Raw genomic sequence first — 27,382 nt, 5'->3', positions numbered from 1 at the left:
AACAGACATCTCCCTTAATGCTGTGCTATTATGCTGCCATCCCCCCACCCTCCCTTATTTCATTTGATTTAATGTTTCCGTTTTTACCTCAAGAATATTGTCTTACTGAATCTGTCTCTGTATCCCCAGGCAAATTTGGGGGTGGTAATCTTTGGGTATTATAAATAACAGCTCTCTACCGGGGATGAAAGGCAGTGGCTCTCTCTTTTTTTTCTCCCTCACTCTTCCTCTCTCCCAGCCTGCCTGCTACTCATCTATGCTTAGCACGGAGCTTGCAGCATGTGTGAGTGTGGCTGGAATTCATATGAACGTCTCGCTGCGGGGGGAAAGAGGGCAAGTCATTGATATGTGCAGGACGACTCTGATAAACAGCCTGTGCCGGCGAGCGTTCGCTTGATACATTTGATTGAAAAAGAAGTGGGGGGGTGCGAGTGAAACAAAGGAATAGGGGCTTAAAAACAGGGATGGAATAGCAGAGAAAGTGGCTGGCTTTTGACCTGTCGCTACCCCAGACACACACACACACCTCAGAACGAGCACGCCTAAGTATTAAGCACCACACACATAATCTGTCACCAGATTAGGTGTGTGTGTGTGTGTGTGTGTGTGTGTGTGTGTGTGTGTGTCAGTGAGTAGACAAACAAGGTCTGGACTATTAACAAATGGATGTGGTGTTTTGTTTTTTATGAATTCCATTAAAATGTACCCAGAGCTGTGATGGTGTTTGTTTTGCATTTAGTTTATTTTTCCTATCCCTTTGTTTTATCTTCCCCCTCACGCTGTCTGATGCGTCGACAACTGCCTGGCTCGCTTGGTCCTAATGGGCTGGAAACGCCTGTGAAAAAGACCTTCGCCTCACCGCACAGCTCAGCACTCGGGGAAAGAATACCAAAATGAAAAACGCCAGCAGAGCCAGAGGCGTCTCATAGCCACTTATGGCTGGATTAGGATCATCTACCGATGTGTCATCTAGCTGTCGCTTGCATTATTACAGCTTTGTTCACAATGACAAGGGCGAGAGCACAGAGGGGGACAGGGGAGGCAGTGCACCCCCCTCCCCCTACCCACATGTTGTGATATCAGCCTCTGGATGTAACAATGCCTGGTTTCTTTCATATCATCAATAATGTTTTTCCCCTTGTATTTATGAGGCAAAGAACAGCTAACCTTAGCCACCACTAAAGGATAGATCGGTGAAGGAATCCAAACAAGTGCAAACGCCACTCTGTCAATTAAGATTAATCATCGTTATGCAAATGTTTTGGCAGAGCAGTGTCAACACCTGACTGAGATCTCTATTAAAAAGCATTGAGCGAGGCAAATAGACTGACAGCTTGAAACCCCCCTCTTCCTCCCTCCTTCTCTCCCTCCCTCTCTGTTCTCCTTGTCACATTGTTGGCCCCCTCTTTTGACAAATACCTTAATCTGACTGTGTGCGCACGTGGGATGGACGGTATGCGTGGTTCTTAGGGCCCCGAGTGAGGGACGCTCCAGAGGGGAAGACTAATGGGGCTAGCTCCCCCAGATAGTCCTCTCAGCCTCTCCATTCCAAGGAACATTGAGGACAACTCTTCAATTATCATTTATTTTTATGGTGACCCTTCCTGCTCCAATGCCGCCACCTCTTTTCCTCTCCTCTGTTTGCCCCTCTATGCGCGAGCATCATCTCAAGTTGTTCTAAGATTGCTATGGAGGATGGAGAAGATGAAAGGAGATGAAGAAAGAGGGCAATGTTCCAGGGCGTCGGAAGAGAGATATTTGTGGAAGCAGTAAGATGTAAGCGCAGCCGTGTGTCTTTTTGGATTCAGTTTATTTATTTTGATTTGATTCTTTGTTTTGATGAGCTGACATGTAATGTTAATTGTAACTTGCTGATGTGCAATAGTAGGAAAGCCTTTGTCAACTCCATGCAGGAATAAAGAGATTTGAAGGACTTGTTCTTGAAGCAATTTCTAAATGTTTCCATACTGTTCATACATGAAGGTGGATTCATATTTTAAAATATAGATTGTTCAACCCCAAACCAAACAGACGACTCAACCTCAGTTTGTTGTTTTTGTTGGTTTGGCGGTTCAGTTGAGTACACTGTTTTAATGGCGTTACTAGTGGTTTTTAATGGTGTCGTCTAGCGGGGACCCCTGCATCGAGGGCCGCCCATGGACAGAACTATGATGTAGAGCCAGCCGGGTCAGCTGGCGAGGTGAAAAAGTTCAGATTTATACGAGGTGCGCTGTAACAGCTCAATAACACAGGCCTGTAATCTACTCCCGTTTCAAACACAGGTCTGATTTACGAGCCAGCACGCCAATCCAGCACCCAAAATTAGGTGTTCAGCATATGTTTTGTTGACATAAATTTGAAATATATTGCCGTTGTCAAAACTGACTGTTGGACAAAGTCACTTATTAACTGAGTAAATGGTTTGAGAGAGTTTTATGTCAGCTTCCTTAATGACTACAGTTAGTCTGTTTCAAACTAGACCCCCTACCCCAACACACACACACTACCACCCCCTCATCTTCTGTTTCAGCAGCAAAGCAAGAAAGCAGCTGGTCATGGGGTGGGCCTGAGGTGTGTGTGTGTGTGTGCATAGGGAGAGAGTTAGTCCTGAGGGGACTGGGAGCTGCCACTGTTCACACATAGAGAGAAAAGGGAGGGCAGGGGCCTTATGTGCAGTTACATCTGGCGTAGGTGTCAGAGCTCCTTGGTCAGAAAGTAGAACTTTAAATAATTGCGCAGTCGTTTCGGCTTTTTCCCCTCTGTCCACCGCCACCCACCTCCAAATCATCTGCTTTTTAGCCAGGCTAAATGACCTGCCACCAGCACGGGACAGGAGGCTGTTAGTCCAAGCCCCAAGGAAGGGCTGCTGACTGCCACTGTGCAAAATCTCCAGCAAAGGTCACTCCGAGTTTCTGCTGCCTGTAAAATTAAGTAGCCGTAAAAAGAAATGCTTCCATAAAAAACACAAAGTTAATGATAATATTAACGGTGTTGCTTTCTGCCATTAACTTTTTTGCGGAGGGCGGGTTGGGTTTCATTCAAAGTAGTTATCCGTTTTTCTTGGCAGTGTTCACATTTATGTAATGCTACGGTACATTATAGTTTATTTTAGGCAGGTTGCCTTACATTGTGTAGGTATTCTTAGCTATCCCAACAGAATCGTTACAGTAGTGATTATTCCGTGACAATTGCAATAGCCCTGCCTGACTGAGCGTTCTCAATTGCCCAGCCTAATTTGGTTTAAAACACATGCCTCCTTAAGCTCCATAGCGAAGAACAGACGTAGCATGTTGCAACTATTCCCTAGTATCCTAAATATACAGTGCCCTATAAACCACTGTCAGTCTGTTTGAAACACCATCAGGTTCCTGTCTGCTTCAGATGAGCCGGTCCTCAGTTAGATTCAGCTCCATCTCTCCAGATGGACAGTGGCCTCCCGTTTCCCACACCTCCCTCCTCTCCATGTATTTAAGGTAGTCAGTACACATGCTCCCCTCTCTCCAGCCCCTTGCAGTCCCCTTAATAAGTCCATCTATTTCTTCATCAGCGTGCTGTACCGGGGGACAATGGCCAGATTGAGGGGCTACAACAAAAGGCCTTTGAAAAGCCTCCCAGAGTATGTCCCCTACAGTAAGACGTTGTGCCTGTGTGCATCAGTCAGGGTCCCCAAGGTGCGCGGACCCCTGGTCTTTTCCCAGCTCCTCTCTCCTGCCTCAGCCGCTCACCCGTCCTCGTCTTTTGAAGTGGCCCCTTTTTATTTTTGGAGGCGTTTACAGGCCTATTTAATTACTTACAGCTTGCCTAAGGGCTTGCCGCCTCATTCTTTCTTTTGTTTGTCGAGGTCTCTCCCCGAATCCTACTCTATTAAGACAGCCATCAGGATTTTGGAAGGTTTTTCGCTAGTTTTATCGGGGGGGGGGGGTTCTCTCGCGCCCCTCTTCCTTTGTTCATTTTCTCTCCCTCTCCTTACCCTCAGTCCTCAAAACTGTTTTCCATTCATCTTTACTGAATTTACACCAGACATCCTCGCTTCATAACTCTTGCCACCATTGTCACAGACGGCCTGATTTCAGTCGCAGCACAAAGGAGTTGTAAATCAATTTTGATTTGGCGAATGACATCAATCAATCGTCATTTTGATACCCAACATCCTCAGCCCTTTTGTAAGACGTGAAGATGCATCGCAGTGTCAAGTTTATGAAGTTTAGCAGATCTCCCTATCAAGTGTATTGTTTCCCCAAGAATTGGCACACTAAGACTATTGTTTCCCCAAGAACTGGCACACTAAGACTATTGTTTCCCCAAAAACTGGCACACTAAGACTGTTTCCCCAAGAACTGGCACACTAAGACTATTGTTTCCCCAAGAACTGGCACACTAAGACTATTGTTTCCGTCATCTGATGTGATACCAAGACACTCCAGCTTGAAGTGCTCTGATTATCACCTCATTCAGACATGCAATGCGTTACACAAAAAATTGCTCCTCACCTGAACATAACTATAAAAAACTAATTTAGTGCATAGTTTTCACTCGCATCCTTTTTACATAACATTTTCTCTCAGCTTTCGACTCAGTTTAGTAACATTAGTTTTATTTGTGCACAAATGGAATTATGAGAACTGTAGCATATGTCTTTGTTTCCCATTCTGAGACCTACAGCATTTGGCGCAGAGGTGCAAACAATGAGCTAATTACTTTTCTGGTAACAGTTACAGAATGCTGTAAGTATGCTAATAAAAAGACATGTTTAACAAATTGCCAGTGGTCTTTGAGCTCCAGCGAGGCCCACTTAAGCAAGAACATCAATAAAACAATAAAGGGCTTACCTGCTAGGGGTGAATTCTTTGACATTTGATGGGAGGGGGGTAGTGAACAGTGGTTTGAAGTCGTTCTGTGTGTGTGGACTGTCAAGGCATTCTTGACCTACTTATCTCTTCCTTGAAGGATAAAATGTGTCCTAAAGCTAAGTGGGTGGGTGCGTGCGTGGGTGCGTGCGTGGGTGCGTGCGTGGGTGCGTGCGTGCGTGGGTGGGTGGGTGCGTGGGTGCGTGCGTGCGTGGGTGCGTGCGTGGGTGGGTGCGTGCGTGGGTGGGTGGGTGGGTGGGTGCGTGCGTGGGTGCGTGCGTGAGTGCGTGCGTGCGTGGGTGCGTGGGTGGGTGCGTGCGTGCGTGGGTGCGTGCGTGCGTGGGTGGGTGGGTGGGTGCGTGGGTGCGTGCGTGCGTGGGTGCGTGCGTGCGTGGGTGGGTGGGTGGGTGCGTGGGTGCGTGCGTGGGTGGGTGGGTGCGTGGGTGGGTGCGTGCGTGCGTGGGTGCGTGCGTGCGTGCGTGCGTGCGTGCGTGGGTGCGTGCGTGCACAGGTGGGTGGTTGTGAGCGTCTTTCTCAAGTTAATTGAAGTTATCTGTAAAAATTACAATTTGTTTGTCAATCTGTGTGCCCTTTAATTGCTTCAGAACATATTTAAATATGTTTGAACAAAAGCCTGTTTTGGTTCTGCCCCCGGGTGTTTGAGGTTTTTGCAACAGATTGAGTTGTGAAGGTTCCTACCGCATCTCCAAACTGAAATCTTCCCATAGGTTGTCTTTTGGTCCTGGCGAAGGTTGTGTAGTAATCTAATCCCTAGTTTTCTTTTCTGTGAAATTAAAGATTGACCCTTGGTTTAGGTTTGACCCTCTGGGCCACAAACATGTAGCCCTGCAGTACGTTGGTTCAACGCACGCCTTTCAGCTTTAAAAGCACCACACCAACATGTTTTCTTTCAGGCGGCAGCCATTTTGACTGAGCATTAAAGGAGCCATTCCCATAACAAAGTTCTTATGTAATAGGAATTGACAACGGGACTCAACCGGCACAGCATCATAAAGGGTTGTAACATCAAAGGGTCGTAACATCATAAAGGGTCGTAACATCATAAAGGGTCGTAACATCATAAAGGGTCGTAACATCATAAAGGGTTGTAACATTAACCTGCTTGCCTTTTACGTCTCTGTATAAATCATCATCGTCCACTTTATAGGACCTAATCCATCCACTACTCTTGAGTTCTGTGATGGGTATGCATGCCCGCCACGGTAACACCTCCGGTGGAATAGCATTTAGTGATTTATAGCTAGAATAAAGTAAAGTTCCGATGCTTTCTTGCTATTTTTATTTACGTTTATTGTTATGTTTTGATCTGCTAATTAATGGTCAGTGACATAGTCTTTTAAGACAATCTGAGAAGCAAAGTGTTTGACAATACGAGGATATCGTTGTGAGCAGCACAGTATACAGTGATGTAGGCAGCCGAATGGCAATTCACAGGTTTCATTCATAAATGTATCTCTCTGTCTGATTTGACATTGATTGTGAAATCCGGGACAATGTCCTGATATGTTTCTTTCTCATCTTTACAGGAAGCTGCACAGCGGAATGAAGACCTATGGATGTGAGCTTTGTGGGAAACGCTTTCTGGACAGCCTACGCCTTAGGATGCACTTGCTGTCTCACTCAGGTAAGAATCAGCACATTCTACACTATATTAGAACATTAGATAATGGAATTTAATATTGGCTGTATAATGTACAGGCTTGATACTGAAATGGGATATCTACTCGTGCATATGATTTAATGAACTGATAAAGACCTATAACATTGGATCTATTTCAGGATTTACATCGGGCTGCAGTGGTTTTAAATCAACGTTCAGTGGAGATATTGGTCCCATTGGTTATGGCCTGGGCCATGACATTAGCCGTCTAAAAGCCATGTAATTCAACACACAGCGGCTATTGATCCAGCAGGGCTGACACTCTGTCCACGGACAGCCTGTGGATTCAGGGGCCTACTTAGCACAGTAGGGCTTTTTTTATTGGACTTATTTTTTTAATAGGGAACTGAACTCGTCTCCTAAGGCCTTAAGTGCAGATGGATTTTAGACTGTAAAGGCCATGGGACTCTGGGTTGCCTGTTGGTCAACCCCAACCATGTGTGGGTCTCTCGTTACCCCGCCACGCGTTGGCCTGATCTAACCCCGGGCCCACCCGGACTACACATACCACTACGTATGTTTCTACATGCTGTACAACCGCTTGATTCTCCTTCCACACTGGAAACACAACAGTCAATCAGTCAGTCAAGTGTTTTTTTTGTTTCTCCCCCATTCTTTGGAAATGAGATATGTCATGTCACTGTTGTTTGGTCTCCCACAGTCATGTATGAAGGACTTTTGAAAAAACAAATGAATATCTCAATTAATGCCGGAGTCTGGGTTCCCGTGATGTAGTAACACACGTTTTGATTTGTCGCAGAGGCATCTCTCCCGCCATGTTGCGGTGAGGAGATGAATGAATCCTCACGCTGTGCCGGTGAATTGGCTCTGTGCACGACTCAGCATGTAAAAAGCCTGCTTTAAGGAAATATATTATGTTCATTTTAGAATCCCCTTCCAAATCCCCACGACAACACACTTGCTACTCAGAGAACACAAACACATTTCTTGTTTGACATCCATAATAAAAAAGCATGTCTGTATTAGAGCTGGCCGTGACAGTTCTGAATTCAACAGTGTAATAAATACAGTGCAGGTCGGAGACCTCAACACATTCTCCCAGCCTCCCCAGTTTCTCAGATTCTAGAGCCAAAATGCCATGACCTTAAAGAGTTTCTTCTCCTCTTGGAAAATCAGCAGAGTTTGCCTCGTGCTGCAACCTCCGACAACTCCTGCTGCGACAGTAAGATGGTGCATGTAATTAAACAATCCTTGGGGGAAGAATTATTGTGTGGTGGAAGTTTTAAAGTGAGTCCGGGTAATCCCGGGCTCAGACGTGTCTCCTTGCCTCAAAGAAAGACTGGAGAAGACTTCAAAAGAGGATTCTACTACATCTCGCCTAGCTCCCCAGCACCAGTGGAAACCAGTCTTTAGCAGCAGGCTGCAGAGTAAAGGCTGACCTGATTGGCCTTAGTTTCCCCAAACTGATTGTGTCCAGATCTGGTCTGCAACATAATTAACCAAGTCATTCAGCAGATTATTGGTTCAATCATCAGAGTTGTGAATCATGACTAGCACATTCCAGTGCAGCGGTTACTAAACTATAACGTTGACTGCTTTCAACAGGTGAGGGAGTGGGTGAATACTCTGGCCTGACATGGATGTTGGCTCAAATTCTTGGTCAACCTCCAGAAATACTCTGTAATTCATCGACGTTGTCAATGAGTGTCAAGCTAAAAAGGGAAATAGCAAACATGGCTGTCAGCATCACGAAGACAAAAGGACAATTGTCTGCCTGCCTTTTTACTAACATTTGAAACTCTAGGAAGAACCACAAGAAATGAGTCCCCTCACAAATGAAGAGTGAGTAAAGGATGTGGGCATTGTATTTTTAGCTCCACCTCCGAAACTTTTGCGGTCCTGGCTTGCTTGACGTACAATACCAACCTGTGCTGTGTACACGTCAGTGTTGACACATTGGAGCTTTGGTCTGGCGTAAAGCAGACAAGTGCTTCTATCAAGACAGCAATGGTTAGGGAGAGACTAGTGATGAGCCGAAGCCCTTTGATTTATTTTTTACCTCAGACTTTCAAGTCTTTTTTTCCCTCCATCCTGGCCTCAGTGCCTGCCTCGATTCTTATCGTCTCTCGCTACAAAATGACACATTACAGGCCCTTGTGCTTCCCCCCTTCCTCTCCCCCTCCACCCACCACCACCACCACCCTTCACCTAGCCTCAGACATTCAGAGAGAGAAAGAGAGATGGCGGGAAGGAGGAGGAGTGCTTGTTGGTATGCACAGTGCACTGTGTGTGATGTGTACCATTTCAGCCGTCACTGCCCCTCCCTGTTCAACTCCGCCAGTGCAGCCTGTCTCTCTCGCCTGCTCTCATTCACTGCGTGTGCTTGTTTTATCGGAGACTTGGCGGCTCGCCAGTCTGGGCTGCCTGCCACAGCAGAGGGTACAGTATGTACAGTGAGTCTTGTGCCAGGTTTTTTTTGTTTTTTGCATTTGTTATGAGTGGAGATATATATATATATTTTTGCGGTGTTTTGATCCGTCGGAGAGAGGAGCGTACCTGTTGAATGAGGGAGTCTGGTGGCACCGACGCAGTAAGCTGATTAGGGGGCCACGGGTGGGCTTGGGGCCCGATTAAGGAATGGCGTGTGCCGGTGTTTTTCCCCAGGTTAATGTCACCGGGGCCTAGGAGCCGGGGAGGGGGTTGCAGGTCTGCCTGGACGAACAGTGACTCAGAGTTTTGGGATGGGAGAAGCTCCGGCCCATTCAGGGGTGTGATGTGAAATGCCATGGTATCCCTGTTGGTTGAGTGTTGTGGAATAGTCTTGGCCCACAAATACTTAGATGATTCATAGAGCTTATTCAGATTGAAGAGTTCTAGGAGAGGCACTGTGATGAGATTGACATAATGTATACATAAATGTATTTAAAGCATATACTTACAACTATTCAGCAAGCAGCTTTTCATCTTAACCATATTACAAACTTGAATAATGCAACAGTTCACAAGCATGTGAAGACAATTAATGGGTTTATTTTCTCATCCCTACATTCATTACATTTTAGCTTCAAGATTAAAGCCCTCTAGCTAAAACTAAGAACATGTCTTCATGTTAGCCTATCAGAAGTGAATGATTACCACGCCAACCTTTAACCATTAGAACAAACCAGGCTTCATTTCTATAAATATTATGGAAATCATCACGTGGTAAAACAAATTGTATCTGAAAACGTGCGAGTTGACATCAGCTGTTTTACGCGGCTCAGCGCAGCCACCCGAAGCACCGTTTATTTCTCTTTTAAGCTACGGCGACAATTTCACAATGTAAAGTAAGTAATGTAAAGTAACAAAAACATTGCTCTGCCATTAGGATTTTTACTGTAGGGGTGTTGGGCTCAGAGACAATTATGTTTACACTGCCCTGCTCGGAGGGAGATAACTCTTGAGGAAGTAAGTTTACATTACAGTAATGTCTCTTGAGAATCTCTCGAATCTCCTTAACTCTCGTCAATGTGAAAAGAGCCATAGTTGCATTTTGAAAGCACATCGGTTATTTTTATGATGACTAATTTTCTCCTCCCAACCATGTTCAGGCTCTGTCAGTGGAAAAAATATGGTATGTACCATCAAAGTAAGCACTAATCCTCTGTTTACAGTATATAATCATCCGAGAGTTAGCAGATTAACCAGATGTATAGGCAGTCTAGTGGCACTCACACACACACACACATCGAACATAGTCATTCAACAAATACGCATGCATGCACTCACACACAAACAAACAAACACACACACTACATCCAATCGATGAAACCCTGCTATGATCATTAATGCCGGTGGACTACCAGGAAAAGAGAGGCATGCCTCCTGTTTTGGGATTGCCAGATATTTCTGCGATGGCTCACTGTTTGTCCCACCACCCTGGGGATTCTTCAACTCCCATGGCTAGCATTGCATCACCTCTCCTGTTGGTCTTCCTGCTCTAACCCTTACTTGGGGTACAGTGTTAAACGTTAATGCTCCCTTCCCCATGGTGGTCTTAGACCTGGTCCTGTCACCAAGCTGACTGTAAATGTCAATATCATTGGGTTGCCATTACAGCACAGAGAAGCCAAGGGCCAAGATCCCCCCCCTCCCTTCCTGTCCCCCCACCTCAAATCAACCCTGACATAGTTAACTCTCAGTGCACCTGACTAACACCTGCTCCCACTTCTCTGTGTGCGCGATATCAATGGCTAAAAAATGTGAGGCATTTGAAAAAGCGAGTGCTGTGGATAGGAGGAGAGGGAAAAAGACAGAGGGGGGAGGAAGAGAAAAGCCCAGGGGAAGGTGTTCCCTCCCTTGCTGTCTCTCACTGTCTCCCTCTGTCTCTCTGTCTCTCTCTCTTTCCCTCTGCCTCCCACTCTCTCTGTTTTATTCTCCCTTTGCCACTGCTCTCTCTCCTCCCTCTCTTTCACTCACATGTTCTCATCTCTCATTCACTTTCTCTCTCTCCTTCCCTCTGCCTCGCTCTCTCTTTCATTCTCCCTCTGCCACCACTCTCTCTCCTCCCTCTCTTTCACTCTCTCTCTCTGTCTCTCTCCTATCCATCTCTCTGCTGTCGGAGCAGAGAGTGAGGAGTGGAGCTGTTTGGCGGAGCTCTCTTGGCCCCGCTCCAGCTCTTCCCTCACTGATGACATCATGGTTGTGCCGGCAGGTCTGGATGTTCTGCCAGCATTCCAGTGCATTTATGATCGCTCGCAGATGTGTGTCCAGGAACATACTGTACCCAAACCATAAATTAATGAAACTTGACTGCCTTCCAAGCCAAATATTCCAAAATAGAGAAGGGCCCTGCGACTTGAGACGGGGAAGGGGGAAGAGGGAGGAGGGAATAGGGGGATGTTGTGGAGGGAAATCTCTGTTCAAAAATTCAAAAGAAAAGAATGACTATGGAAAAAAATGAACAGTGATTTACATGTATATTTTTCACAACAGCTGACACCATAGTCCACCACTGCCACTCCTTCCCTCCATCCCTCCCTCTAGTACATTAGCACAGGATGACAGACAGCGTGGATAAATGGGCTGAGCTTCTGTTTGGCCGCGTGCCCTAACTCCTTTCTGGGGGTTTAAACCCATAATACTTTCCCTGACCTGTTGATGTACATTAAACCCCTATTTAAAACAACACTTGAATTATGTGGGGCATAAATCTGCCTACATTATACAGGAGAGATTATTGGGTCCCTGGTCATAATGGCCTCAGTAATTGTCTGGCAACTGGATGGAACCAGTTAAGACATCCATCCATCTGGAATGGGACTTGACTGGGAATAGTGTTCCCTCAGTAAACTGTGCCCTTTTAGCCGGAACTCAATGTACTTACCTGGCTGCACTCTATAAGCCTCTGAAAAAAGTGATGGTTGATCTAGGCTGTACAGTATGTGAGAGGGATGGCCTAGGCCCCTCAAACTCCACTCTGGACCTCGAAGCCAGTTCCACTGCATTCTTTCATTGTTCCCCTCTAATCAGGCACTGATTTAGCCCTGGGACACCAGGCGTGTGCAATTAATTATCAGGTAGAACAGAAAACCAGCAGGCTCCGGACCTCGTAGGGTAAGAGTTGAGTACCCCTGGCCCAGGCTGTACTAGACATAAGAGGTGACACTTTTGGTGAGTCATCTATCATTAAGCCATGACAGCACTGTGGATGGCCCAGTATTAATTCTCTTAAGGTTCTTGACTATTCCACCAGTAGTTGAGGCGCTACAGTGTTTGTATCATTGTAGTAAATCACTGATTACGACTGAATGTTGTGTCAAAATTAGCTCACTATCTAAATTGGATCCTGTTTTAGTAACCTGCTATATTATGTGGTACATTTTTAAATCTGTGTGTTTTGACTGTTATTGAACCATTAATTGAATTCTATGTCTAGTACTACATACAAACATCACCTAGAAGGTGTTTCATTCTGTCGGCTAAAAATGCATTTGGCCCCGGCCTTAGATCTTCGCAACGAGGTCAGTTAAATCGAGTCAACATATTCTCAATGATTTACGATGCTTTCAACCTCACAAGTAGCGCCCATCGAATTACATCGCCGACATGGCATTTTATTTATACGATACAATACGAAATTCTAAATCGTCTTGTCCGTTAACCGTCCTTTTGTAAAAACATCTCTGGTGCACCAAAACAAACCTCAAAAGGAAGCTCCCAACTAGCCCATAATACCCCTGTAGGAAGAAAGGATCTGGATCTTACTTTGTCAGGGTATTGCCGCTTTAAATCCCTTTGGTTGCTAAGTAGCAAGTGCCCCTGTGCTCTAATGGGCTGATTTGGTATTCAGCTCGATGCCGGCTCTTATTTTTGTATGCGAGACAAAGTGTTTTGATGGAGGGTGATTGCGGCAGTGTCTGGAGGCTGTTTTTCAGTTTTATGGGGTGTACAGTACACTGTGTGCCTTTTCTAAAACAGAACACAGCCCATTGAATTTTGTATTTGCTTCATTTTTTTCTCCCGCTGAGCTGCTCCTGTCAGAGATGAGGAAAGGAGGTGGGGGCGGGGATGTCCCTCACGGGTTCAGGGGAGAGAGAGACTGAATGGAAGTGCAGCTCTTATTCCTATAATAGTGAATGTTGCTCAACTGTGCAAAGATCAGTTGGACTTTGCATGCTCTACGTATTTTATTTTGGGAGTAACTCTTTAGTGGAATATCCCTGACAACGGCTCAAATAGGGAAGGGCAGGCACAATGGATTTGTCAGAATGACGCATCCATTTATTTATTTGGTATTAGTGATAATCATTCTTTCCATTAAGTAATTCAGAGGAATGCCATACAGAATGATGAAATACAATGATAGCATCAACACTGATCCCTTAAATGTCAACGTTGTCCCCTTAACAAGACATGGAAGTTGATATTCAGGAAGTGATGTGAAGCAGTCATGATTAGTCAGAATAATACTTGCAAGGAAAGCCAGCAACGTAAACAACGTTTACAGTTGAAAGTAATTGCAATTGAGAGGCGATTATTATTGTTAGAAATTTTGGTCCCGCTTTAATTTACATTCAGCTTATAAAGGCATCATAAAGCCTTCATAATGCCTTCATAAACACTACATACACGTGTAACAAAGCACCTATAACTATGTCATGCTTTATAAAGGCATCATAAAGCCTTCATAATCCCTTCATAAACACTACATAAATGTGTAACAAAGCACCTATAACTATGTCATGCTTTATAAAGGGTTCATAAATGTGGTGTAAATGTGTGACATAATTACCAATGTCAAATGTGACTTAACCCATTTTGTTGAATATGATATAAACATGTGCTTTATATAGGGTGACATGTTGTGCTGAAGGATGTCACACGCTCTAAAGTTTAGTCATGTTAGTCACATTACACCTAATCTCATTCCCAGACACTTCTGCCCAAATGCGCGGAAGGTCTAGTGGACCAACTCATCAAACTTGGCCTTCATTAGGGTTTAAAAGCACATTTTAAGAATAGTAATTGTGAGAATGGGCAGGGATAAGCAATCATTTTTACTTTTTTACGGTGTTAAGTAGACAATGACAAATACTTACTCAGTAAGGTCACAAATACTTTACTCAGTTACACTCCCATTAAGGCCAACTTTGAATGGTTGATATCCCAGGCTTATATGTGCTGTGTGTGCAATAGCCTGTGGATGATGTTACACCAAGGAACACTTCACTTGATGAAAACCCACAACCTAAAGAAATTGAAAGTGTCTATCTTCTGGAACCAAGTTACATGTTCCTTAGTACACAAACATGCACACAACAACAATGGGCCATACTGCATGGTGCTGGTCCCAGTCAGGTCTTTGACACGTTCACCCACTCCCCTGCTGAAAGGTCAGCCACAAAATGTTGGCACCATTGTAACAGGTTGTAATCCAGCCCTGGTCTCCAGCATTGGAGCAGAAGAGGAATACCTGGTGCAGTAGTCTCAGGTGGGACTCCAAATCATCTTGGTTCTGACACGCACACAAACGCAAGCTTTGCAGGTCCATCAACCCATTTAAATACCTCACACAGTAGCATGTGGATCACGAGAGAACTATTGTGTAGTGTCCTGTAATACTTAGTTTGGAGTGAGACACCTTCAGTCATTCATAGCACATCCAAAAAGACTCTATATTGCATGACACTGTACTTAATTTAATAATAACATGTACTTAAATGCCTTGTATCATATGACGCTGTACTTACTATTAAGTCAGACACCTTTGGTCATTCATAACACATACTTAAAGGCTTAATTATGTAAACACAAATGTATTAAAACTTAGGGAATTATCACTAACAGCTCAAACAAATAAACATTAAAGACATGTTTAAACCATACATTTCCTTGTTTAAATGTTTAAAACAATACAAATTACATGAAGTATCAAAAAGTCCAGCAATGCAATTACATTGAATGTTACACAGATCTGTGAATAGAGTAGTTTGTCTCTGAGCTGGCGGACGAATGGTTCTGGACTCTTTTCCTGCTGGGTGTATTGCATGTTGGTTCCAACTATAAAGTAACAAGGTTATCAGGTCTGTTAGGAAATGCCTTTGTCACACCATCTGGATAAGGGCATTTCTGTACTGTGACAGAAATTCATATTGTTATATTCCTCTTTCATTTACAAATCTCATCACGTGACTATGAGACACAGCTGTATCTAAGGGGAATTGTTTTTAGCTTGCAAAATTGAGACTACTTGGCAATTGCTGCGAAGTCACCGAAATTGTTTGAAATAACACTTAACTCAATAACCATTCATGACATATGAAAAATAATTCTCCTAACATTAACAATGATTCATATTTGTGCATATTTAAGTAACATTAGCATTCAATTTGGGCTTTAAAACATGTTCCAAGGTCAATGAAATGCCCCCAATGTGAATCACTGTATATGGAATACATATTGGCTTCGAGCAAGGACTGTTCTGGGTCCAGCAGTGAAAGGATTGTAGGGGATAGTCAGTAGGTTCTGTAGGATGTTTATATGGTGTAATTTCATGGGACTCTGAATAATATGGTGTGTTGCTGGCCTTTTAGAAAACATGCTCAATGAATTAAAGGGCAACTACACTCAAAAGTTTCAGATTTCTCCCAGACTTCAAAAGTCATCTCCTGATGTGGTTTAAGCATTGTTGTGAACACAGAAAATCCAATGTAGTTATTTTTCTATTAAAAAAAAAAAGTCTGAAAAAAACTGGGGTAAACCAGAAAAACAATGGAAAATCCGAAGCCTGGAAAAAAAACCCAAGATAACTGAATTTTGAAAAAAAAGTAAGCAACAAATATTAATGGATTTTAAAAGTCCCTACCAAAATGTATTGCTGTGCATGACTGCACTTTAGAATGTGTGTCATCCTGCAGCACAGCATTTTGGAGGAAGCTGAGGTCAAGTCCAAAATTGACCATGCACCCGAGAGGGAAAGAGGTTGGGCCATCCTATAAATGTTTTAGTGAAATATATACAATTTAGCAGACACTTATCCAAAGAAACTTAGTCATGTGTGCATACATTTTTACATGTGGGTGGTCCCAGGAATCAAATCCACTATCCTGGCGTTGAAATGCTCTACCAAGATGCATGACAAGGTTATAAATGCTTTGTGAAGCCTGAATTTAATCTGATTTATAAAGTGTTTATTAAGCTGTGCTTATGCCACCCTTTATAAAACACAGGGTTTGTCATATTTGACATACTGGGTTATGTCACACAGTTATGCCACATTTATGAACACTTTATAAAGCATAACATATGGTTATAGATGATTTGTAACACATTCATGTAGTGTTCATGAAGGCTTTATGATGCCTTTATAAGCTGCACGTCATTTACAGTGGGACCAATTGTTTTATCAGGAGTAACATATTTGGAACTGCAGGCATAAGGAAAGTTTGTAACTCAAGTTGCGTCCTTCTGGAGTTATTGTATGTATTTGTTTGCATGGCACGCCCACAGGCTTATTTTCCAGGCAGAATTGATGATTTGTTTGTTCATAGGGTTCTGTTTGTGTTCAAAGATCAAGGAATTGATATCAGCTATAAATCTGTGGTTGCAAAGCAGTGGTATTGGATCAAACGGGAAAAAATGGTGGGGGGGGTAGAAATGCAATAAAAAGACCCAGGGAAGTGTAGTGGAGCGGGGCTAGGGGGAGCGGGCTTGGTTGTGAGAGAGGCTAAATTTAAATCGGAGTTGGCCGACTTCCACAACCTTGCGGGCATTTTAATGAGTCATAATAACTTCATTTAAAACCAGCTGAGCAGAAAATAGTTTGGAGAGAAGCCTGTGGCCAGTATGGATTTGTGTTTTCGTCAGGCCCCACTCCCTTTCATGGGCCAGAGAGCTACAGACACACGACGCACATGCGTGCACAACACGCACACACACACTGGATGGACATCTGACTGGGGTTACACACAATTATAGTTGCTGTGTACCTGCGTGTCATTGTTTACGAACAATGACAGTTATGACATTTAATTTCACCATTTAAACCCCTTATTCATATCTTCTGTCTTCTCTAAACACAGACGTCTGTGGATGCAACTTGACCCACCCACTGTGCTGTTGTCTGCCCTCACGACGTCCATCCAGGCTCCACCGCTCCATTAAGGGAAACACATGCTGGGTTCAAGTCACAGTTAATAACCATACATGTTAGTCCGACAAACTGTATATCATACAGTACATAGTCTGAATCATCACTGTATCTGTATCTGTGGGGCCCCTGATGGTTATTATTTGTCTATATGGAACCAACTGATTAACTTACTCACCCAGAGGCCAGTTAACTGGAGAGAGTATGACCAACCTTGGCATAATTGTAAATGGTGAGAGTGAGCGAACATGTGGCCTCACTAATCCGACTATGTCACCCCCGCATCAAAAAGTCGAAATTAGAAGGAATTTTCTCTGAGAAGGAAAAACATTTTTTGGAAGGAGGAACATCAGCACTTATCAAAATATGCCTCTAATTCTCTATCTGGCATAGCAGAAGACCATTGACATTGTTGTTCTAATGACATAACGATGTATCATACATTGCAGTGGCTATTAGATTATCTAGTGTCTTTTTTCACAGAGGCAGTCTGGGTATTTGAGCAGGTTCCCGTGAGTGTGGGCGAGCACTGTCGTGTATCCTAAAATGATCTCACAACCATGCACTTTAGTCTTTCTATTAGCAGTCATCATAGAGAATGCATGGCTTTCTGTTTGTGTAATGGTATTAGCAGTCATCATAGAGAATGCATGGCTTTCTGTTTGTGTAATGGTATTAGCAGTCATCATAGAGAATGCATGGCTTTCTGTTTGTGTAATGGTATTAGCAGTCATCATAGAGAATGCATGGCTTTCTGTTTGTGTAATGGTATTAGCAGTCATCATAGAGAATGCATGGCTTTCTGTTTGTGTAATGGTATTAGCAGTCATCATAGAGAATGCATGGCTTTCTGTTTGTGTAATGGTATTAGCAGTCATCATAGAGAATGCATGGCTTTCTGTTTGTGTAATGGTATTAGGGAAATGTGCCATGTCAGACCTGACCACCATTCCAAACTTCATTGGGTGTGCATCCTTCAATTATGTGACAATCAGTTAACCTTGTAAAAGTTCTATGTACATAGTTGCCATTGCTGTCAAGCAAACAGCATTTCGTTGTATGGAGAAATGCTGGAATGTTCTCTGGTTAAGACCCATGCTTACTCTCAATGCAATATGTTCTTGGTAATTTCTTATGAATTAAAATATATCTATAAAATTACATTCCCCCCCCAAAAATACGAGTCTGATGAGACATTTGTGATGGAAATAAACTATCACAATGCTGACAGTGGAAAAGACAACATGATTTGTTTGTCACGTAAAGAGCAGTAAAACTAAATATCCTCCGAGGCATGACATTTAATGTATTATGTAAGTTGGACGATAGCTTTGGAAACTTCTAGATCAATTTCTCAGCGCAGATTAGAGAGCTATGAATCCCATTTATGGTAGAGGCTCCCTCATAAAAAGCTTTTTGAAACTTTTAGATTTTCGGGATGAAGAGAGAATGAACCTGCTAAGCAAAGATCCGCCGGCGGCGCTTTCATGTGTATATATATATCAAATCAAAAAAAGACAGGAAAAAAGAACAAGATAAAGGCACTCCCAAAGCCATCTGGAAGTAGCCAGGACATACAAGACTTGCTTTTATGCTGCTAATTCCACTTGGTGCAGCATAAAAGCAGAGCGTAGATATTGTGTTATAACTCAAATCAAATTTATTTATATAGCCCTTCGTACATCAGCTGATATCTCAAAGTGCTGTACAGAAACCCAGCCTAAAACCCCAAACAGCAAGCAATGCAGGTGTAGAAGCACGGTGGCTAGGAAAAACTCCCTAGAAAGGCCAAAACCTAGGAAGAAACCTAGAGAGGAACCAGGCTATGTGGGGTGGCCAGTCCTCTTCTGCCTGTGCCGGGTGGAGATTATAACAGAACATGGCCAAGATGTTCAAATGTTCATAAATGACCAGCATGGTCGTATAATAATAAGGCAGAACAGTTGAAACTGGAGCAGCAGCACGGTCAGGTGGACTGGGGACAGCAAGGAGTCATCATGCCAGGTAGTCCTGAGGCATGGTCCTAGGGCTCAGGTCCTCCGAGAGAGAGAAAGAAAGAGAGAATTAGAGAGAGCATATGTGGGGTGGCCAGTCCTCTTCTTATAACTGTTGCAAACATGTAAATGGCCCCGGAATACTAATCTTGGTGGTCATTTTTTGATCATTTTTGACTGGAGTAAACAGGCTGTAGTTTGGGGCTCCAGAAGCCTCTCAGAGGAGATGCTACTGCTCTCTGTTAAATGTATGAGCCTGGACTAGCCAGTTGGCCCTTTTCAGGTCTGAGCACAGTCAATGGAGCTACTATACTATCCTTCCAGGTGTCAAAAACCTAGTTATACATTTGGTATTTTATTAGGATCCCCATTAGCTGTTGCGAGAGCAGCAGTTACTCTTCCTGGGATCAACACAAAACATGAAACATGACATAATACAGAACATTAATAGACAAGAACAGCTCAAGGACAGAACTACATCAAAAGGATCAACTCCCCTTTCAGCTGTACAGTGGCAGCTTGGCCTATTTTTGCCCAGCTGATTCTTGGCCTTTGTTGGCTCTCGGCCGGTGGCCTGTCATGTTTGGTTCTATCGTCACTATATCTGGGTCCTGTGGTGCACGGCAGAGTGACTGACTGGGAGATGCTGAAAAGGAAGAGGGCAGTAGATCTGAAATGTGTGGCAGGACATTGTAAAAAAGTTTTAGTGAGGAAGTTAATGGTCTGTCACACGGTCCACTTTTGTAAAGAAGTTACTTTTCTCTATTTTCCATTTCTCATCCTACTTTTTCCTTCCCTTTTCTACTTTTTTTGCGAGGAAATATTATGGCTCAGTCCCCCCGTCCCCGTCCCCCCCTCTCAGAAAAACAATGACATAATGGAAAGAGCAAGCAGCAAACTCCTTTTGTGTCATTTAGCAAACACCTCGGCCAAAGATGAAGGTCTTTACACTATTTAAATACTTCTACATGTAGAATTTGTAGAATTGATTTCACATCGTGTTTGAATTTATGGCTATAAAACTTTAAACGTACGCTTAATGGGGTGTAAATATATTTTTGGATACAAGCTAAATAAGTATGTAAATCAGTGCACCTAAGTGCAGTTAAATGCTGCATGTTTTCTACATTTCCAGTTGCTCTGGTTTTTGGATTTCTGATATCGGCAGTTAGCCATATCGGCAGTTTGTTTCTGTTGGCTCGCAACCATGTTCTCCTAGCTGGACACTTCAGACGTCCACATATTTCAGACTGTTCTCGTCATTTAGGGATATTCTGTATTAATGATGTTCAACTGATACCAACAAATCTTCAGGTACATAGAGTCCCTTTGTTATTGGCAATGCATTACAGAAACTCTCACAACCCTATTGAAAACGAATGGGCTTGTGCATTTTAAAGTAATCTGTTTACATTTCTGTCTGTCTTCCCTCCCAAACAAAGATTTTCGCTCCTTTTTCCTGTGTCACATTCACTGCCCCAGAGGTCATTGTGTTACCTGCTGTCCCCTCCCCCCAGGCATTCTGACTCTACTCCGGCCTTAATAAACCCAGGAGTGTCTTTGACAACGTGTGACTTGAAAGCAAGAAATAATGGGCCCTAAATACTAAATCTTTACAGGTTATTGACCTGTGGAGAAAACACGTATACAGCAGGCTCTACCATCGTTTGTTTCCCCTTTCCAGCCCTATAGCCATTTTGTTTCACTGCAGACACTGTAGGAATTATTTGTCTACGGCTTCTGAACCAAGTGCTCATGCCATCTTACTGGGTGAAATACAGCAACACATGGTTGTCTTTTGTGGCTGCAGCTTGTCTTTAGTTGCTTTTTAGTTGCTGAACTCTTATGTTGCTGGTTACTTTTGCCTGGTACTGTTAAAAGGCATCTGTTGGACCCGTCTTCACAGTCACCTTTTTCCCCAGGCAGAATATAAAAACTGTCATAACCGCAGCCCAAACTGCCTTCCTTCCCCCCAGCCTACCATCCCTTTCTCCTTAGCAATAAAGGCACTTACAGCACTGTAAAAACATGTCAATTGCTGTATCCAGTGGGGCTGCTGTGGCCTGCGGTGGTTGTGGGGGGCGAGGGTTCACCTTGCGGTCAGACTCAGGTTCTTCTAGAAGGAAGCTGCTGCCTCCCGTTCCGCCGCCAGTACCCAACTCCAAGGGCTATTCATCAGCTCCAACATTTCAAATACGTTTTTATGTCCTGGAACATTCCATGACTTTCCCAGGCCAGGAGGGTGACACTGGGTCTGGAGATGTTTGATAGAAAAAACAGTCCCCCACTAATCATGGCTACCGTTGTGAACTGTGGATGGGACGTTTTCAGTGCATTGGTATACATTGCGGGCTGCATTACACACCGTTGCCTGTCTCTGTTCAATCCCAGATTCACTTGATTTGAGTGCAAAGAGAAAACCACATCACTTGCATCAAACCATTCAAATGAAAGCTGTTTTACCCTAACAATGTACCAACTACTCGAAAGGAAACTCATTCCTAACAGCCGGCCCCAACTGACCTGACATCCACATTAGGAAGTGGAGACCAAGGCTATTAATATCAGGGCCCTTGGCCCTGAGGAATGACCCCTGTGTTAGAGGGAGCAGAGGGGGAACAGGGGTAGCCAGCCGGACTGACTGACCTTCGGGAGGTCCCGTCCTCATTTCCTGCCACTTCACACCAGGAGAGCCCGGGTGGTTCCTCTCTCTGCTCCCGGCCCAGCTCCCGTTTCTTCCCCAAAGCTTTGAGGCCTTTGTGTCCGAGCGCCGAAACCGAGGGGGAGCATGCCAACATGTTATAACTTAAGAACATCCACTGACCCCCCCTTTGGGGAAAAAGGGGGTTTAAGGAAAGCCAGAAACACATGGAACCTTTTCACCTCTGTGGCAGAGATGGGAGGTGTTGGGGAGGAAGAGGTTGTTTGGTGGGCTGGAAGGGTTTGTTTGTTTTGACCCAAACAAGGTCGAGGCTCAGAATACTGTACTGCCTGAACAAGGCTCTGATGTCAGCCCAGGGGAGAGGAAGGGTTATGTGGACTGAGATGCCCCCGGTCTCCCCAGGGCAAGAGTGCTGAAAATGGCTTCATTGTAGTGAGGAAAAGGACAAGCAACAGAGAGAGGAAGAAAAAAAACGTGTCTGTGACCTACTGGACAGACAAATTGGTTTGCAGGCAGAAATGGATTAAAAGTATGGTGTCTGATTGTGCTGCAGCGTGTCCATTTTGAGGGTTTGAATTTAGACTGCTTTGGTGTGTGTTTTTTTTCTCTGTGTGCATGCATATGCCCTGACATTTGGCAAGTCAATATTTGTCTGCTTTCCTTTTCTCTAGACATCCTCGTTCTGAGCAGTAGACCATAAATAAAGCTGTCAAATGTGACCCGAAGATTTTCTCTATCTTCTTTTATTTCCTTTTTCTACTTGGGATAACAATATCATTGTGAACCAGCTAGCCGCTCTCCCATGTCCTTATGGCCAGGATTTGCATGGGGAAAAACACAGGTCTATCTTCTCTTATCTACTGTACAGTGTTTGCTCACACAATCGGTGCAATTCAGAGTTTTTCTCTCTGGGTCTGGGTCTGGGTCTGGGTCTGGGTGTGTGTGTGTGTGTGTGTGTGTGTGTGTGTGTGTGTGTGTGTGTGTGAATGTGTTGCACGTGTCTGTCTATAACTAGCCTTTTCTAGTTCTGTACATTTCTATATGTGTTTGTTAGTCTGTGTTGTGTGCCCTTGGTCTGTGTGTGCCTTGTCTGTGTGTACGTAATACACTATGTTTTATGAGAGGAGTCATGATTGTGGCCCCGGATTTTTGTCTTGGTTGATGAAAAATATACTGCCTGCGGTACACATCTACTTGAGTGAGGGAACACACAGTTCTGGGCTGTCCTTTCCAATTGGCAGTCTCCGTGCTGTTCTGTGACTGATAAGAGGATAGTGTAAATATAACTGTACAGCACAGCTCGTTACCGCTGAAGGGAGAGGAGAGGGAGGGGAAAGAAGGGAGAGTGTGGTGTCTGTACTGTTCTGATGAAAGAGTATGTGTGTTTTTATGGATTTTTTGCTGTTTTTTGGTACTGAGTGTAAGTGTCTTACTCAACCCATTTGTGTAGGCTCACTGAACAGCCAGGCTGTGTTTTGTTGTTGCCTGTGTTTGTCTGCTTGAGTATCCCCCCTCTGCTTCTCTGCCTCTCTGCTTCTCTCCCCCTCTGCCTCTCTCCTTCTCTGCTTCTCTCCCCCTCTGCTTCTCTCCCTCTCTGCCTCTGCTTCTCTCTCCCTCTCCCTCTCTGCCTCTCTGCCTCTCTCCCTCTCCCTCTCTGCCTCTCTCCCTCTCTGCCTCTCTTCCTCTCCCCCTCTGCTTCTCTCCCCCTCTGCTTCTCTCCCCCTCTGCCTCTCTCCCTCTCTCTCTCTGCCCCTCTCCCCCTATGCCTCTCTGCCTCTCTCCCTCTCTCTCTCTGCCCCTTTCCCTCTCTGCTTCTCTCCCTCTCTGCCTCTCTCCCTCTCTCTCTCTGCCCCTTTCCCTCTCTGCTTCTCTCCCTCTCTGCCTCTGCTTCTTTTCCCCCTCTGCTTCTATCCCTATCTGCCTCTCTGCTTCTTTCCCTCTCTGCTTCTTTCCCCCTCTGCTTCTCTCCCTCTCTGCCTCTCTACTTCTCTCCCTCTCTGCCTCTCTGCTTCTCTCCCCCTCTGCCTCTCTCCCTCTGCTTCTTTCCCCCTCTGCTTCTTTTCCCCCTCTGCTTCTATCCCTATCTGCCTCTCTGCTTCTCTCCCCCTCTGCTTCTTTCCCCCTCTGCTTCTCTCCCACTCTGCCTCTCTGCTTCTCTCCCCTCTGCTTCTTTCCCCCTCTCCCTCTCTGCCTCTCTGCTTCTCTCCCCCTCTGCTTCTTTCCCCCTCTGCTTCTCTCCCTCTCTGCCTCTCTGCTTCTTTCCCCCTCTGCTTCTCTCTCCCTCTCTGCCTCTCTGCTTCTCTCCCCCTCTGCTTCTTCCCCCTCTGCTTCTTCCCCCTCTGCTTCTTTCCCCCTCTCCCTCTCTGACTCTCTGCTTCTCTCCCCCTCTGCCTCTCTCCCTCTCTGCCTCTCTCCCTCTCTGCCTCTCTCCCTCTCTGCTTCTCTCCCTCTCTGCCTCTCTGCTTCTCTCCCCCTCTGCTTCTTTCCCCCTCTGCATTGCAGGCTGAGGGCTGGCTCTGTGTGGCTGGTTGGTGTTGTGGTGGGGCTCCATTAGATTGGGTTAGCTCAGACACCGTGTGGTGGGCTACTGGCACTTCCAATCAGGGGTACCCCCTTAATCATCCATGACCACTCCAAGGGAGCATGGAAAGGCGGGACACTACACCTCCCCTTCTACTCTGTGCTGTGAGTAGGAGGAGGCAGCATTTCTCTTTTGTTTAGAAACACCAAAATCCCACTGCCCGCAGCGTTGTGTAATATTTCAGAGGAGGAAGTGAAAAGGGAAGAGTCAGTCAGTGGCACGTGGCACAAACCCCCCACTCCCCCTCCTTTTACTTGGGTTATTCGAAGCAACAGTTGTGCAAGGCCCATTATGTCAGGTTAGGGCACGGTTGTGGCCACTTGGAGGGAGGTTGGGGAGAGAGGAAGCAACAGTTATGTCAGGTTAGGGCACGGTTGTGGCCACTTGGAGGGAGGCTGGGGAGAGAGGAAGCGGGAGTTGTTGGAAAACAATTATTTTATAGCCACTTCTTTCTCTCCCTCTTTTTTTCTCTCTCTGGAGAGGCAAGCAGTTATTTTTGAGCAGCAGAGTTGGTGCTGCCACGGCACTACCCGGGGGCAGAGGGTCGGGGGGAGAAGGGAAGGATGGTGCCAGAGTGCCAGGGAGGAGTTTTTCTCTCACCCCTCGTCCCCTCCCTTCTCCTCTCCTCTGTCCGGCTAACAAGATGCCTTCTATTGATCAAAGGGAAATAAGAAAGGGGGAGAAAATGTATCACTATAATTTGTGTTAGGGTTTTTCTGAGGCCCCCAGAATGGTTCCTCCTTGCCCGTTGGGTGGCTGGTTGACTGTGTGCTGCGGCTTCTCTATCGGTCCTACTCCCCGCTCAGAGAGTAATGAGCCACACCAATGAGGTGCCACAGAGGTTTTGTCCTCATAGAGACACGGCATCACGCTGCCACTTCCTCTAAGAATTTATGTCCATGTGCCGTGGTGAATACTCCATCGTGAGCCTGTTTAGTACACGGCTTCGGCCTCCCTGGGGAGGGGTTAGAGTGTTGCGCCATCTGTGGTGCCCCGGTTCACTAACTCTACGCTGTGCTAGTTCCACCCAGGTAAAGACTGTATTGGCTCATGGCCCCTTTTAGTGAGGACTGCTCATGGTTACAGTACGTTGACTGAAACAAACAATCAACTAAAGCATTTTAGTCAGTGTTAAGGCAAGGTGTTTTTCTAGACCATGTGACCCAACCAGGAAAAACTATTGGCTCTATAATATCCAATAATCTCCATTGGTCTCTGGAAGAAGCAGGGGGAGCTGATTTTATTAATGCAAATTTAAAATGAGATACTCTGTCTAAATCTCACCTGAACATGGTTCCCTCTCCAAAGGTTAAGTATTTATTTTAACAGACTAATTTGACCATATGTTCAACTCTGCATTAAACATCCCTGGCCATACGCTATATTAAAATATGCATAACATCAAGAGTATTACTTTGGCAATGTTTTACTGAAGGCCATATTTCAGTGAAAAAGTACCTATATTAACTATGGTTCGGTGGTATCCAGATTGTCATACCTTCAAAAAGTTCCTATACTCTACCGGAGTATTTGGTATTATCGGCAGTGCAAACAAGGGCCGCTATTTCTTTCCATTAAAAAAAAAAGTTTTACAAATTCACGCACAAAACTAATTTAGGCAGCAGGGATCTTGATCTAGGAGTCGATTGATTTGTCTCTGCTGTAACCAATAAGCTTGATCTTGCAAGCTAGACACTTAACTAGCAAGTTATCACACCAAATGCATAGCTGGAGCCCTGAGCTGTAGATATTTTATTTGGGACATCTTGTATTTTTTACAGTATTGAAAAACATACGGTACCGACCAAGTCTAATATTGAGTAATGCCTTGTGCTGTGAGTGTGTGAAATGACAGTTAAGGTCAAGTACAATATCTAATACAGTAAATATTTGTGGTGTGTAAGTTGTAACTGGCAAATTTAGAACTCCACCTTGTCTATCATGTGTCAGTGTAACTTGTCTTCCTCTGACTTATAGTGCAGCTGTTTTGTAATATCACTGTTTGTCGTTACGAAACCGACACCCAGTTTGTCTCCATCTCTAAGACAAAAAAAGTTATCTTAGTATTGACTTCCTGTTATGATTTGCTGCTGCTGGAGGGTGTCGTAACCCTGGAGGCATTGCCAAGAACAGAACAGCCAAGGTCTAGTTTAGCGTTCTCTATGTCCTGGGATCAGGATCACACAGGAACACAGAACATACCTGTTTGATATCTGGGTGGAGCAGGACACAAGTTAGCGAGCTAGCCTAGCGACAGCTGTTGACTGGCTGGACCTGAGACATGCTCACAGAGTACCTTCTGTTTGTATGTGCTAAATACTAACGCTAGACCTCAGCTCTTCATACTGCACTTATACAGTTCAATTCAATAAACTTTATTTCTGTTATTGTCCCTGGCTGGGGAATAAAAAAGTTTATTAAACTGAATTGGATTGTAGAAATGCAGTGTGAAGAGGAGAGGCCCAACGTTGGCACACATTTGCATACTGTACTTTTAAAGCTGCTCAGACACGATGGGTCTTGTTATTGCCATAGTGCTGAACAATATAGGTGTTTCAAAAAAAAGTTTGCTTGTTGCAGGTGCATGAGAATAGTTTTTAATGATATCTTAAAAGGAGAAGAAAAACTTGCACACTCCTCTTGGCAGTATCACTTTGTACATTTTAAAACAACTGTTAGACGTCACAAAATCTTATGTCTGTTCCAAAGGTTATGTAATCTTACCACACACATACTATATAGTACATGTATCTACAGTTAGTATAGTTCCTACACTGTATTGGGCCTATCCATATTAAACACCCTCCTGTCTCCTCTCCTGTGTTGCAGCTGGTGAGAAGGCCATTGTCTGTGACCAGTGTGGGGCCCAGTTCCAGAAGGAGGATGCTCTGGAGGCTCACAGACAGATCCACACAGGTAAGAACACAGCCACCACTTCTGCTTCAATAAGGCTTTACATGTGTTCCCACGATCACTCTGTCTTAGAGAGAATTGTGTTCTCTTTAGAAGAGTTGCTCCACTCCCAC

General features: G+C 44.6%; 1 protein-coding gene across 2 annotated transcripts in view; it reads left to right on the top strand.

The window, feature by feature from the left end:
• Nucleotides 1-27,382, top strand: part of LOC112228468 (zinc finger and BTB domain-containing protein 16-A) — a 169,196-nt gene that overhangs the window by 83,488 nt on the left and 58,326 nt on the right. For both annotated transcript variants that reach the window (XM_024393818.2, XM_024393817.2), the window contains exons 3-4: nucleotides 6,395-6,492; nucleotides 27,186-27,272. In XM_024393818.2, the coding sequence (XP_024249586.1) occupies nucleotides 6,395-6,492; nucleotides 27,186-27,272 (185 nt within the window). The remainder of the gene's footprint in view (nucleotides 1-6,394; nucleotides 6,493-27,185; nucleotides 27,273-27,382) is intronic.

Source organism: Oncorhynchus tshawytscha, linkage group LG30 (assembly GCF_018296145.1).
Source record: "Oncorhynchus tshawytscha isolate Ot180627B linkage group LG30, Otsh_v2.0, whole genome shotgun sequence".
In the NCBI taxonomy this organism is placed as follows: domain Eukaryota; kingdom Metazoa; phylum Chordata; class Actinopteri; order Salmoniformes; family Salmonidae; genus Oncorhynchus; species Oncorhynchus tshawytscha.
Note: the sequence above shows the minus strand (reverse complement) of the source record. Positions and strands in the feature narration are given on the sequence as shown.